Source organism: Brassica napus, chromosome A2, assembly GCF_020379485.1.
Source record: "Brassica napus cultivar Da-Ae chromosome A2, Da-Ae, whole genome shotgun sequence".
NCBI lineage: Eukaryota > Viridiplantae > Streptophyta > Magnoliopsida > Brassicales > Brassicaceae > Brassica > Brassica napus.
In genome coordinates, this window is record NC_063435.1 from 12,306,186 (window position 1) to 12,322,106 (window position 15,921).

Below are 15,921 nucleotides of genomic sequence, written 5' to 3' on the forward strand. Positions count from 1 at the left end.
ACTTTATTCGCTGTTTGCAGATACAATAAATAAATAAATTTATTACTAGTAATAGTGCATTTATTCTTTCAAAAAAAAAAATAGTGCATTTAAAACATGTCTTGTTATTAAATGCCTTTATTCTAACGGCAGACAGACAGTGTCTTTGAGTTCACCGTCATCCACGCCACGTCCGATCCTACAGAAAAGCCATAAAATAATGTTTATTTAAATATCTAATAGATAAAAAGGTTCATCAACATGCATGATTAAATACCTGAAATTTGTGTCACTTAAAACAAATCTCAGTTTAAATAATTCTCGTGTGTGTGTGTGTCAAAACCTCTATTACACAATAGGCCAGTGGCCTTGCTGTATAAACTATGACCCACTCATCCTTAAATCACGTTTTGTAATTACGTTTTTTTCCTTATTGTAAAACTTGTACAACAAATCAAGTACTCGTAAGTCGTAAGAACTAATTTGGGACATGATGTACTCGTCTGTGTTGAATTTCATTCTGTTAGTAATGAAGTTGATGTCACTCGACCAGTTTAAACTTGAGTTTTTAATCTAGACTGTTTATTTGATTGTCTAATAATAGATAACTAGGAAATAATCTGCGTCTTGCACATAATAAAATTATTAATTTCGTTATTTTTTAAGATAAGAAGATGTTTTATATGTTTAATCTTGATATCGGTTCGGTTTTAAGATATTTTTATCTCCCCTCTCTCTCTCTTCTCTTTCTGACCACAAACTTTCCAATTTTGTTTTCCACCCCTCTGGTCGGTGACAGCGAGGGATGCCCAGCAGAGTTTTCTCTTCCTTTCTCTGCTCTCGGGTATCTCCTCTCGATTTATTTTCGGATCTGAGCAGATTTGGTGGCGAATCTAGTTTTTCCGGTGGATTTTTTTTTTGTTTTAGAGTTCTCCAGCGGCGGTCACTCTGCGGTTCTGGATCAATGAGGACGGCTCCAGTTTTTCGTTTTATCAGGGGTTTCTCATTGTTCCGGTTGTCTCTCCGATCCTATGTGGTTGCGTTGTTTGTTTTTGCAGGTTTAGTGAGGTGGTTCTCTCATCAGTCGGCGTGGACGCGGCAGTAGAATTCTTTAGAGTGGAGTTTGCCCGACCCGTTGGTTCTGTCTAGTAAGATCCCGTTATGGAGGACAGCGGGGGTACTTGAACGGAGAGCCGGAGGTGGCTGTTCTTGGGCTAAGGCTTCAGGGCCAATCTGCTCTCTCTCTCCTTGCTCTACCACACGCTCCTTAAAGTGAACACCCTTTTGTAGTGCTTCGCCTGCGGTGACTGCGGGTCTCTCTCGGTGGCGTGTCTTCCGTCTCAGAGCTAGGTGGTGGTTCAGTCACTGGTTGGTTCTCTCCTTCGTCGTAGTAGCTACACCAACAGTGATTGGTTGTGCGGCGCTAGGGTTTCCACTAGTTTGAGCCACTGTTTTGGGTTTTTCTGCTCTTTCTGAAATGTAATTGGACCCATTAGAGGCTTTAGTGGGCTTATGTTTATTTATTTATTTTTTTTTTGTCAACAGTTTCATTTCATTAAAGCCTAAGCATGAATTACAATGGCTTAGCAGTTCATCCAGGATATTACATAATTTTGATTTGTGATCCTGGCTCTTTTGACTAATTGATCAACAACATGAACTTGGTTTCTAGGTACATAGTGGAATATAAACTTATCTTTATCAGCTACGCAAGCTATATCTTGGAGAATAGAGTAGGCTTCATTGATCTGAAGTTGCTTGTGGAGTTGCTCTCCTGAAATAACTTGCAAACTCTTGATTAATTCCAAGCAATCACCTAGAATTACCACGTCCTTGTAAGCCAAAGTATGGAGTTGTTGAACAGCTAGCAGCATAGCCATTGCCTCTGCTATGAAGGGCGAGTTGGTAGGAGCTATTGCAGAACTTCCTTGGAGCCAAGAGATGCCTTCTTTGCTAAACAAGGACCATCCTATCCCAGCCTTTTCGGTTGGTGACTTCCATGAAGCGTCTACAATGCAGTAGTTGTGCGTTTGTGGGCTTATGTTTATTTTACTACTTGTATTTTGTATTTTAAAAACAAATCTAAATATGAAAACCTTTTTCAAAAAAAAAGAAAAGAAAAAAAATATTGTTTCGGTTTTAGGTTAGTTTTTGGGTTTTTAATATACTAAAATATAACTATCATTTTGAATCAATATATATTTTGTTTATTCGGTTAAAATGCTTGAGGTTTTTGTTTTTTCGATGATAACCAAAATCTATTTTTATTTGTTTGGTTTCATGTTATTTTGAATTTAAAACAGTCATGATGTCGAACTAATGATTTCATATTATAATTTCTAAATGCATGAAAAATTAAATCACATCTAGATAATAATTTAAGAAAAAGAAAAAAATTATTAAAACAAATCATTTCATTAGAATTTGGTCGATGGTAAAAGGAAATATAAAAAAAAAAAATTCCAGCTTCCAAGAGAATTAGAATCCTCACTTGTAGTGAATATTTAGTTATATAGGTTCTCACATCAATGTGCACATGTATGTAGGACGAGACAAAATATTCATAAATTTTGATTCGATTTGTTATCATTTTCGATTCGAACAGAAAATCCGGATATCCATAACTCTAAGAAGCAAAGCAAATACTAATATGCAATATCCATAGAAAATGAAGCAAATCACAAATATTAATATTTTTAGAAACATATATCTGATTTGATTCGTTATATGCTATATATACATATATTTAATGAATTATATATATATAAGTTATATAAATAATATATTTTATATAAGTTTAACAATATTTTTATTTACTGAATTTATTAAATTAATTATTAGTATTCAAAAAAAGCAATTTTTTTGTAACAAAATTTTATTTTTTATACTATTTTACATTATTTATTTATTTTTACGGATCAAATCGAATATCCAGATAAAATTCTAAAATATTCATGATATACGGTGTTGCTATGAATCAAATTGAACCAGATAATTAATTATTCGAACAAAACCGATCCGATCAGATAATTAAATTTTACCATATTTGATTTGTGCCCACCTTTACATGTATGTGTATGTAAAATATATATAAAGGTGATTGATAAATATATAAAGATACAATTAACTAAAACTAAAATACATTTTTGTTCAAAATAACACATGAAAGATAAAATTCTTAAAATAAAAATTAAGTAAAAATAAAATAAACCTAGACATTAATGAATTATTTGCGAATTTGTTTATCTAGAACCTTTGTATAGTTCGTAAAACCTTGCATATGAGTTTTATATTGAAAAAACGTAAAATAATATATAGTGTAACCACATTTATGTAGAGTTTGGCTATGAAATTTTCTGCACGTGACACATCAATGTATTCATTTTCAAATAGCTGTGAAACTGCCACGTGACAAACATATCGTAAACACATTAAATGAAAATGTTTTTGTCTTTTAATATATAAGAAATCTGTCTTTTTTCTAATCGGAAGTCATTTCAAACTTGGATCAAGTACTGTGAAATCTAATCTAGTTCGTACTACCAAATACATTTTTTCCAAAACCGATCGATAGGGCATTAAGAAACTTGCACAGTAATACTCTTTTTGTTTCATATTAAGTGTCATTTTAGTATATTTTTCTTCTTGTTAAATAAAATATCATTCTACGATTTCAATGCATAATATTTATTTTTAGCTCAATATTAATTATTAAATGCACTGATCTTATAAATAAATATATATATATCTAAGATGATATTGGTTAAATAAATAATATTAATGAAAATATAAATATATTTTTATCAGTTTTTTTATATGCGTGAAAAAATGTCAAAATGATACTAGTTCTGAAATGGAGGGAGTAGAATAATGTATTTGTGATCTCATTATATGATATTCTGTTTGTTATTATATCCACGCTTATGTATGTTAGGTACAAGCAAGTATCCACAATATAGTAATTGAGAAACAAGATTTTTTTTTTAGTTCAACTCTAACAATACCAATTTTGTTTTATTATCACATAGTATTTGATCAAAGAAAATACATTCTTACCGCATTTAACCAATTATTCTTGCATATAAATATTCACAACCGAAAAAATAGTGGTACTGGGACCTTCTTGGCAGAGAAATCATGAGTTCCTATCTTTTTCATTCGGTTCATCATGATTTAGTTCAAGTCTTACCAAATATTTTTTACCAAGTCTTCCAAATAAGTAAAACCTAAGCCATGCCATGCCGCAAAGACTATCCAGCCACTCTCTTGGGTTTAAAGTTTAAACCAATTGATTTTGATCAATTTCTTAGAGTAGATATAGCCTATGCTACTTTAAGGAACTCAACAAAAAAATTATAACTAATCATTTTTAAAGAAATTAAAATAAATTAGTAGGAACATCATGACTGAAAGAGTAAAGCATAATTAAAAGAAACATCAATCAAATTTGATTTGTAAAACAGTAAACATGTGATAAGGTGGTTGGGAGAGGGAAGATCTCACATGTAAGAATAAGATGGATAACATGTGACAATATATTTGTCTAACTATATTATGATCGCAAATGAGAATATCTTTTTTTTTAAGTAAGTGGGAAACATAGTGGCCACCTAAATGCAAGATGGGTCACAAGAAGAATAGATCATAATGTGAAATAGTCTTTCTTTTTTTGTCACTGACATAATGTGAAATAGTCTTACATTTTTTTTCAGGCTATCTAATTATAGTCTCTTCTACTACATGGTTTGAGCGGAGTCTAACGAGAGACTTTAATCCAGCTTTGTGTATGTCCCACCCACTTTATCAGCTGAAAAGACAAAATCATTTCGAAAGGCAACCCTCTAAATATGTTATAATCAGAGTATAACTGCCAAGAGTTGCTAAATTTAACTGAGGATTGATTTGGTATGTTACTATTTCATACTGTATGATTAACAATAGTGAAAATGAAATACTACAAAAAGCTACAAAGATTGCAATCAAAAGGGTATCACACGGAAGATATTCGTTCATGGCAAATCCAAACTCTGCTACGTTTGCTCCTGTCCAAGTTCTCTGGCACAGCAGATCTTGATCCTAAGAAAACTAGCTTTAGCTCTTGGTAGTTTAACAAACTGTGTTGATTCCCGCAACAACATAACATTGGAAGTTCTTGTAAACACTGCACATAACAAATACATGCTTTGAAACTCAGCTTCATCACAGGACAGCATTTCATTTCCAGGCTATTCTAATCAATAATCAATCCCGAGTATAGTAACTAATATGTTAAGGTCAGAGAGCAAACTCTCCATTGATGATACATCAGAGAACAAATGGATGTTAGTGTACCTTACAGCAAGTTATACAACCAGGTTTGGAGTACAAGCAATGATTGCTTTCACTTGTAAGGAGCAAAAATGATGCTGGAGTTATGACCACCAAACCCAAAAGAATTTGACAAGGCTGCTTTAATGTTCAATCTCTCCTTCTTAGAACCCACCAGCAATTTTGTATCCTGCTCCAGTTTCATCACATTAGGTAGTATTATTAAAACTTTTCTTATGGACATTAAATGGTCTTTGTGTAGAATACTAGTATCAAAATATGATCATCTTGGAATAACAATAAGGCAAAAAAACAACAACATACCACTCCATTCTCTGGATTGTCTAGGTTGATATTTGGATGAACCCAACCGGTTCTTATTGCCTTTAGAAACCAAAAGAAAATTAGCATGAAAAATGAGAAAACTGCACCCAGTCTATAATATTTATTGTCTTACCTGCACGGTTGCAACAGCCTCTACAGCTCCAGCAGCTCCCAGCAAGTGTCCGATCATAGATTTCGTGGAGTTTACCTTTAGCTGCCAACATAGTGAGAGGAGCAAATAAGAAAAACACATAAAACTACCTTGGAATCTTGTAACATTTTCTAAGATACTAAACTTGAGGACTGAGAAAAGGAAACTACCTCAGGATTTTGACCAAAACAGTGAACCAGGGCTTTGTACTCCTTAAGGTCTCCAGCTGGTGTTGAGGTTGCATGTGCATTGACGTAATTTATCTGTTCCTTGGGAATCCCAGCATGAGCTAACGCTCTCTCAATACATATAATCACACCAGCTCCTGTGGATATTTAGACATGGGTTAATGGCAAACTAATATGAAATAGGGGAAAATGAAACTACCATCAGGGTGAGGCTCGGTCATGTGGTAGGCATCACATGTGAAGCTCCCACCAAGAAACTCTGCGTAGATAGTTGCTCCTCTTTTCTGAAAACATAAAATCAAAATACATAAGTTCTTACAACTTTTTCCATGGCAAGAACGAGATAAGTTTCATTTGTAATAAGTTATATACCTTAGCATGCTCAAGTTCTTCCAAAAGCAGAACTCCAGCTCCCTCCCCAATCACGAAACCATCTCGATTCTGTTACAAAAACATAATACACACATTTCAACACATTAAACTTCCTTCAACATTACAGACATGTAAGGGAAGGTCCTATTGACAGAACTTCGATGCAGTGTAAGAAAATTACACAATCCCAAGGACGTGAAGCTTTTGCGGGATCATTATTCCTTTGTGAAAGAGCCCGGACTGCCACGAAACCTGCCAACCCTGCACTGGTACACATACAATAAGATACATGTATCTTAAACTTCAAAGAGCAGTGCAGGAGAGAGAGAGAGAGAGAGAGAGAGAGTTTGCACCTATTGGAATAATAGCTGCATCTGAGCCACCACATAGCATTACATCCTGAAAGGTTTAGGAGACAGTCTAATAAAGTAGTTCTACCAAACTTTTGAGTTTCCAAGTGGATGTAGGATACTTACAGCTTCACCCTTAATAATGTGGTTAGCTGAATTCAGAATGCAGAAGTTGCTTGTAGCACAAGCACTTGAAATAGAGTAGTTTGGCCCCATCCACCCCTATTTATCATTTGAAAAGAAACGTCAGTGTTGTTCATTCATATTTTGTTTATATTAACATTCAGATTTAATCAGACACCAGATCAACAGCAAGCATAGCAGAACCCATGTTAGTTGTAGCAAGAGGAACACAAAAAGGATTCATCTTCTTGTAAGAGATCTTCAAAGCTTGAATAGCCTCATGAAAGACCTTCATGCCACCCAGTGCAGAGCCAATCAAAACGCCACATTTGGCTTTGTCAAACTCAGCCATGACTTGTTCGGTTACACCACCATCAGCCAAAGCTTTCTTGCCAGCAGTGAGGAGATAGAGCATGAACTTGTCCATCCTCCTAGACAGTTTAGGAGCAACCCATCCTTCAGTTGAGAAAGATTTGATCTCACCCGCGATTCTCTTGAACAAAATTTAAAAACAAAGGAAAGATAGTAAATAAAGAAACTCCACAAAGATACCAAGAAAGTCTTGATATAATATGATAATAATATTTGCTTATTTACCGTAGGAAAGTCAGAACAATCAAAATCCTCAATGTGGCTAATACCACTGTTTCCTTGTAGCAAGTTCTCGTAAAAGGTATGTGGGTCATGACCTAATGATGTTTCAACTCCCATGCCTGTCACCACAACCCGACGCTTCTCCATAGGGGGATTATTCTTGCTAACCATGGCTTCATTTTCCATATTCATAGCAATAGCCATGGCTCTACCTAAAAACAACATAACACATTATAAGTTGACGATGGAGTTACTTAAAATTAATTAGCTACTATTCATAAACCTCATCTCAATGGCATTATATCAATTAAGTTCCATGCAACTTCATAGTTTATATATATAGTTTGACTGCCATTTATGCAGGTCTCCAAACTATGTATCCACATAGTCCTTATATCTAGTCTGAAACTCACAATAAAAATTGCAAATGTACCTACAAGTTTCATCATTTGCCCAATAACATAAAAACCATAACAACATGAAACTAAGACTTGTGTGAGCAAACATTAAAAAAAAAAAAACTTTAACAGGAAGACGCGGCAAAAGAAGAATGCTATACCGGAGTTAGTTGCTCGGTTCAATCTACTCTGGTTTTGATTCAAAGAAATACTATTTGATCCGAAGAGAGAAGACAAGGCAATGTTGTTGTTGTTGTTGTTGTTGTAGTGATTGCAAGGCCTAAAGTCCAAATAGGCGTAACAGGAAGAGGCAGCCACCATGTCAAAAGTGAAGCGAAAAATGCCAGAGAGAAGAAGAAGAAGAAGAAGAAGACGAAGACGACAAGAACGTAGAGAAGCGAGAAAAGAGTGAAGAGAGAATCCAGCGGACTCACGAGAGACGTAAGAAGAATCTCTCTCTCTCTCTCTCTTTCAGAAGGCGTGCGGAGCGCCTGGTTGCGTAAAATCGTGCACAAAACCTCATGAGAGAAAGATACAAACACTTTCATATACCAAACGACACAGTTCAAAAATATCTATATGCCCCATACTATATTTTACGTTATGCAACTTTTGTCTATTTTTATTGGAAGATTGATATAAAATTGCCATTTCAATCGTAAGAACAAAATACTACATCTTGCTACTTCATTTTGTTTTCAAGTAAAATATATATAGCAAACAGTAATTTAATTTAAAGTAGTTTAAACTTCTAAATCCTGATTGATATTTGACAATTTACTGTATTTTATCAAAAACTAAGGTCGGCCCGGGCTACGCCCGGAATTTTTTGTTTAAATTTAAATGTTAATTGTATATTTAGTATGTTTATTTTATTTATAAATATTATAATCTATTATAAAAAATATAAGTAGCCAAACAATTATAAAATCAATTCAAATTATTCTTTGTTCAATTACGCATTTTAATATTTTTAATATTCATTTTTTTGTTATGAGAAATTATATATAAGGTGATGAGTAGAATAAACAAAAATTATTATTATTTAGTTATGGTGTTTAATTGATTATGTCGAATAAGGTGATACTGTGTCGTTTAGGAGTGATAGAGATGTAAAGCGTTTGCTGATTTGATGTTATACCTATTAGAGTGTGTGTTGTTTCTGTGTTGACTCTTATGAATGTGTGTTGTTTTAATGACTTTAACTAAACGTGTTTGTCATCTTACATAGGATCCACATAAAACCTAAATTTCTTTACACAAACATTTCTTTTCACGCCGTAAACTAATTCTCTCAACTAAACTCATCTCTTTCAAACGCCAAAGCAACCCTTTGACTCTCTGCAAATCAGAAACCGTAAACTCATCCCTATCAAATCTTGACTCTGCGTAGATCGAAAGCAAGTATTCTTTTTTTTTTCTTTTGGCTTTTTGAACTTTTTTGCGGATAACCCGCTAGACCCGCTTGTTTGATGCGGAGCGGGTGTGGTTATCGAAATCCGGTCATGCGGGTCTTGCGGGTATAATTTTCAAGTGAAAAAATGAGTTTAACCTGCGGCGGGGCGGTTGAGCGGGGCGGATCCGACCCGCTTCCCAGGCATAATCATGGGTCTAGAGGAAGCAGCAGGATTGAACAGTTACCAATGGCGTTAGGATGCGTCTCCGTTCTTCACTGCTGTCGTATTAGGGTTAGCAAAACTCAGACTTATCCGGCCAGTTACGCTTTCTTTATCACAGCCCAATAACATGTAAAATAACGAAGCCCAATAAGATGATGTTAATGAAACTCTGCGTTTCTTCTCTCTGGACACGTGGCATCACTACAAACCTCTCGACTTTCTGACCTGGCGCTGACGTGGATGCACAGGAGTGAAGCAAACATATTTTTATATATATAGATTGTAAGATTTAAACAAATAAAGTATAACAATACAAAAAAGAAAAATTTGTTTGTTAAATTATTTGAAATATACTTTTAGTTTACTATTCTACTCCAACAAATGGTGCTCCTATTATTAATGGAAGGGAACCTAAATCACACATTCACAATAACTACAAAAACTACAAATAATTTCAAAAACAAATAACAACAAATAATTTTATCAGTTTTACATTATTTACAGTAAATTGTTTTATTTATACGTATTATGCTTATGATATACAGTTTTATCTTTAACAAAGGAAATCAAGAACCATACGCTTTCATCTCCAATAAATTTAATTTCAGTAATCCCATATATATTTCCAAAACAAAAAAAAACATCTGTTGATATAAACACACTAACAAACCCTTGATCTTTAATTAAAAAAAATACAAACCAACAAAAATACATGTTCAACTCTCTGAGAGCAAGTTTGTAGAAAAGCCATCAACAAAAAAAATAGCAGATATGTTTTGGCTTCATGATTCATTTGATGATGCTCAATAACAATAACTTATATGTTGTGCCTAAACAACATCTTTTCTGGTCAATAAGAACACCGTCATCCCACGTTTCAGAGTATCTGAGGGGAAAAAAAGAAGCATTAACAGTTGCTCTTTTATCTGATTTTAATTATAAAGAGTTTTGCAAGGGTCACTGGCCTTGTCCCATCAGCATCTATACAGAGGAACTGTCCATGTCACCATCCATCTTTGAAATGTCCAAAGAATATCTCACCTGACTTTGAATAGAACCTTCCTTCACCGCTGGCATTTCCTTTCCAGAAATTTGCAAACCATCTATCACCTTTGTTGAAATAAAACCACCCCTACAAGGAAAGAACCAAACAAGTGTTGTCTGTCTGATAAGAATCTTTATTTATGTCAGAATAGAAGCCATTTCAGTTGTGTTAGGAACTTGTTGATACTAAGCAGTTTGTGCACAAGTTTGGCCTCAATAAGCTAATCCAAATTCAAAATATCAAAGACTATATTATAGTATAACTACCTTTCCGTGTGTTAAATCTTCTCGCCATGTGGCTTGTAACACGTCTCCATTCTTGAATAGAATGTTCCAAGACCACATCTTTTACCCTTTAGCCACATTCCATCATATATGCTTCCATCTCCAACTACCACACGACCCTGTGATAGGAAAGGCAACAAGACGGTTTCCCTTTCCTTCAGGAAGGCCATCTCCCCTTGAACATTCCTCCTCCTCTGTACTGCATCCTAGAATAGGACTCCATCTTTTTTATGAATCTCTTTCAGCTTCCTAAGCGAACAAGAGTTTAAAATGGGAGGTGTTTCAAAAAAAAAAAAAGTTTAAAATGGGAGATTAGTCTCTGAAAATGTAACAGTGGTACAATGTTAACATCATAGACTGCTAGATTGTTACTTACCAGCATAGACGCTGCATGAGCAGATAGATTTCTTTGCTTTGTGTAAAATCAGCATACTTCTCAGGTAGCAGGGTGGATGCAGTATCACTACTCGAGTCTTTTGTCGAGCGATTAGAGTTGAAAATGATTCATCTCTGTGGAATCAGCTTTCCTAGAGGGTTGATTGATGACACTGAAGGGCTGTTCGTTTGGTTGCCGCAGGTACCGGCGGCAGCGGCAGCGTCAACATTCTGCGTCAACTCTTGTTCGTTTCGTTGACGCAGGAAGCTGCGTCTGACGCCGCGTCCGAACGCTGCGTCCTGCGGCTGACGCCGATAAAATCTGCGGTCGTGATATGATATGCGGCAGCGTCAGCGTCTGCGAAACGAACAACAACTGTCCTCATTGACGATGCCGCCGCCGCTGACGCCGAAACCTGCGGCAACCAAACGAACAGGACTTGAGACTACTGTTCAAATTCTTTGAAGGTCTCACACCAACAGGAAGGTTTACAATAGCAAGGCTAAGCACTGCAGTGTCTCCAGAATCAGCTGTCCATTTCTGCTCACTCTTGATGTCCCGGATCCTTACTCCAGTTAGCAATTGGCTCCCTCTGGATAGCACCATAATCTACAAAAGGCCATGTTCCATTCACTTTTAGAATCCGCAACGAAGCATCTCGACCAATAATTATACATGCCAAAAAAAACCAGTAAAGAAAAGTTGTCTTTAGAATTATTGTACCTTCTATATTTTCGTCTCCAAGATCCAGACGACTGTTTCTTGAGGGTTCCCCCTCTTTTACTAGGTACTCACTACCACCATTCTCTCTGAAACTGAAACTCCTGGGCGTTCCTCAGAGTCAGTTTTCTAGTCCTTCAACACTCTGACTGGAACTTCTAACATCAGTAGAGTCTGCTGCATCTTCTATTGCAACCAGCACATCTTTCTAGTGTGTTGCTACAGTTTTCTAGCCATTTCCTTAACCTGCACACAACTTGAAAAAAAAAAAAAATTAAAAAAGAGAGAGAGAAATAAAACTCCAACTAGATATAGTAAATGCAGGTGAACTTGTTACTTTGTTAGTAGCACAGCAACAAAGAAACGCTACCTCTTCAAGACGCCTTCGCCCTTCAAAGCTGAAAGGCCTTAATAGCACAGAAACAGCTAAGCTACCTTTAGATCTCAATGCACAGAAACATATCCAGCACTGGCCACCTGGTCAGGGGAAGAGTTTAAGCAGAATCAGATACAAGACCATTACTAAATACATTGTGGCCCCACATGGAAATGCAAAAGAATTGAAAAAATAAATTGTAGGCAAGAAAAGTACAAACAAGGATGAAGGCCCTTGGACCTCAATGAACTCAGCTCCACGCTCGTCTCTCTCCACAGTGGCATGTCTCTGTAGTTTTGAAGCAGAGGGGGGGGGGGAAATATCCGTCGGAACAATTAATTGGTTAATTGTGAATAAACCCTCATTTGTTACTACGTTCTATTTTATACAGTCCCCTGTTATGTTTTATTTACATATATATACATACCCCTAGTTGTAAGTTGACGAATCGGGGAGGGAAGAATATTACCTTTCTGAACCCGATCAATCACGTCCTAGTATTTTTGGTCTACTATCACTTTTAAGTTTTTATACTAGACTTTACTTTTTGGTCAATGATAAATCAAATATTTTCTAAAGATCTATTAACAAAAAAAGAAGGTATCTTTCTTAGTCTAATAATTTAATGAGTCCAATGTATTTTTTTTTTTTTTTGTTCAAAGAGTCCAATGTATTTAGGAGAAGAAAATGTTCTTTAATCAACCACTAGAGATTAGAGAAGACAAATTTTGTATAATATACTAACTTAAAATTAAACTAAATATAAATATACATGCTTTTGGAACTACAGATACGATTTTATCTTGAGCATGTTCAAGCAACCTGTTTAATTGCATATTTGCATCTAATAAGATGAAAATAATAGAGCATGTGGGTCTCCAAATAAATAATAAAAACTTAGATCTAAAAGTTTTTAGATCCAGCTTTATAAGAAAAAGGCAGCGTGTTAATTTAATTTAAATAAAGAAAAAGCGTGATTTTCTTCCTTTTTTGTTTGGTACAAATAAAATGGGGTTTTATTTATTTTATTTTATTTTTTATTAAAGAGGTTGCTTCACGTTTGAGTTTCGTTCAAAGTGTAACAAACACCCCAGGAGAATATTATCGGGTGGTCGTCGCAAAAGTGTCAGCTTCGAGGATTTGTCTTCGCGGCGGCTTTTTAGACCTTGTCGTATACTGCCAATTAGATTGGTTGATTTACGGTACACCCTACCGTCTCTGATCATATCTCCATTCAGATTTGGATCCTTCTACGAAACTTTCGTTTTGAGATTCACATTCATTCATTCCTCTGTTCCATTATAACGTTTTATCCTCTCTTCCTTCCTTCCTTCCCTCTTCACCCTCCCTCCCTCTCTAACTTCTCCAGGTACTCTTGTTCTCTTACTCGTGTTCTCTGTAGATTTTGTTATTGCTTTGTCGTCCAGACAGGCAAGAGAAGTGTGTGTCTCTTTGTTTTGTCTCTATGGTGTCTTTTTATCACGTGGGATCTGAATTTTCATTAGTTTTGCGGTATTCACAAGTGTTTCCCAATTTGGGAATGTTTTCTTTGTGCTTCTGTTTTGAATAGTGATTGTTAATACTCAATTTTGATTGGAGTCTATTCAGCTTTTAGATTCTAATAAGTATGTGCTAAAAAAGACAACCATCTATTTTCCATCATTATTCTCTGAGTTTTGAAATTGTAATTATTGAGAAATTCCGCGAATTATAAACTCGAAAAAAGCAAAAAAGAACTAAAGAGAAAGAAGCTATTGAAATAAATATCTAGTTTAGGATTTATTCGTTGATCGTGTGAATGAATAATTTTATTTTTACAGTAGTAAGTTTTCGTTTTTACTAAAAGAAGTTTCTCTAAATCAAAATGATCTTTGCACATGATTGTTGGCGAAGGATCTATGCGTGATCTCTGCTTCTTTTTCTTTTTGAGCTTAGAGTTAACATTGTTGGCTCTTGCATTGGTTTGTTAGTCTCTTGTCTGAACTTTATGTTGCCATTGAGTTTTGTCTTTGACTGTTTTTAAGGTTTTATCTGGAAAAGATGGAAGTAGTTTGCGGAGACTCTGATAACTTAAAGAACCGCCCCTTGACTCCTCTTAGGACTCTGAGAGGTCTCATCATCCTACTCATCTTCCTCTCTACTGCCTTCATGTTCCTCATCTACTTCGCACCACCTTTTGCTCTAGCTCTACGCCTTCTCAGCGTCCACCAATCTAGAAAATCTATATCCTTCATCTTTGGTCACTGGCTAGCTCTATGGCCTTACCTCTTCGAAAAAGTCAACGGAACAACAGTAATTTTCTCCGGAGACACCCTTCCCGTAGAGAAACGTGTTTTGCTAATAGCAAACCACAGGACAGAGGTGGACTGGATGTATCTTTGGAACATCGCATTGAGGAAAGGCTGTCTTGGCTACATCAAGTACGTCCTCAAGAGCAGCTTGATGAGGCTGCCTATCTTCGGCTGGGGGTTTCATGTTCTTGAGTTTATACCAGTTGAGAGGAAGCGTGAGGTGGACGAGCCTGTTATGCTTCAAATGCTTTCAACGTTTAAAGACCCTCGAGAACCCTTGTGGCTAGCTCTCTTCCCTGAAGGAACTGACTTCACGTATACTACATGTTTCCCTCTCTGACTTTAATTACATATGAGTTCTGTGACGTATGCTTAACGTCTTCCTTTTGTTGTTGGATATGCAGTGAAGAGAAATGCAAGAGAAGCCAAAAGTTTGCAGCCGAAGCTGGTCTTCCAACACTATCAAACGTACTTTTACCGAAGACAAGAGGCTTCAGCGTTTGCTTAGAAGCTCTACATAACTCTTTGGACGCAGTATACGATTTGACCATCGCATACAAGCCTCGCTGCCCATCTTTCATGGACAATGTATTCGGTACTGATCCTTCAGAAGTTCACATCCACGTTAAGCGAGTTCTAGCAAAGGAGATTCCAGCAAGCGAGGCAGGGTCTTCTGCTTGGTTAATGGATTCGTTTAAGTCCAAGGACAAGCTGCTATCTGATTTCAATGCTCAGGGGCAGTTCCCAAATCAAAGACCAGAAGAAGAACTATCTATTCTCAAGTGCATTGCAACATTTGGAGTGATAGTATCTTTGACGGTACTGTTTCTTTATCTGACCTTGTATTCACATAGCTGTTTCAAAGTATATGTTGGTCTAAGCTTCACATATTTGTCTTTTGCTACTTACTACAAGTTCCGGCCCTCACCATCTGTTGGCTCTTGTAAAGGAGGTTCTTGTAAAGAATCAAAAACCCATTAACTCTGTTGTACATACATTTTTTTTCAGACAAGAATATACAGGATGATAAGATTTATTTGACTTGTATATTTATTTGCATTATGGTTGTGTCAAGCTGTTTAGTCTTTGCAGTAGCCACTTTGGGTAATTGATTGTAGGAACTGTGAAACTAAACTCTTGTGTTCACTGAGTTAGAAACAACAATAGGTCATCAACTCTTTGTAGTCGAAAAGTGTTCTATATAACTAGTAAAGAAACTTCCCATCTGAACAAGACTTTGTCAGTGATGGAAGACGCAAGTAAACTGCTTAATTTTGTCCCAAAAGGATGCTACCTTCTTCTAAAGGTGATGCAAGAGAGAAGACCGGTCGCTTGTGCTCTTTAACTGCTCCATTAGATCATCTTTTCAAGAAGAGAATGTATAGAATTGCTTGTTTTATTTACATGCATTTTGCTTGTTCACA

The 15,921-nt window shown here is 35.8% G+C and overlaps 1 protein-coding gene, 1 long non-coding RNA gene and 1 pseudogene across 2 annotated transcripts; 1 reads left to right on the forward strand and 2 right to left on the reverse strand.

The window, feature by feature from the left end:
* Positions 1-4,858: 4,858 nt before the first annotated feature.
* On the reverse strand, positions 4,859-8,349 carry LOC125587406 (annotated as a pseudogene).
* A 344-nt stretch (positions 8,350-8,693) lies between these two features.
* LOC125587407 lies at positions 8,694-12,717 on the reverse strand. The gene is made up of 3 exons (XR_007323684.1): positions 11,111-12,717; positions 10,717-10,983; positions 8,694-10,537 (listed from the first exon to the last, which is right to left on the reverse strand). It is a non-coding gene; the product is annotated as an uncharacterized LOC125587407 (long non-coding RNA).
* A 549-nt stretch (positions 12,718-13,266) lies between these two features.
* On the forward strand, positions 13,267-15,533 carry LOC125587408 (probable 1-acyl-sn-glycerol-3-phosphate acyltransferase 4). The gene is made up of 3 exons (XM_048757826.1): positions 13,267-13,575; positions 14,231-14,812; positions 14,902-15,533. The coding sequence occupies exons 2-3, from the start codon at positions 14,247-14,249 to the stop codon at positions 15,476-15,478; spliced, it is 1,143 nt and encodes a 380-aa protein (XP_048613783.1). The 5' UTR covers positions 13,267-13,575; positions 14,231-14,246; the 3' UTR covers positions 15,479-15,533.
* The last annotated feature ends 388 nt before the right edge of the window (positions 15,534-15,921 follow it).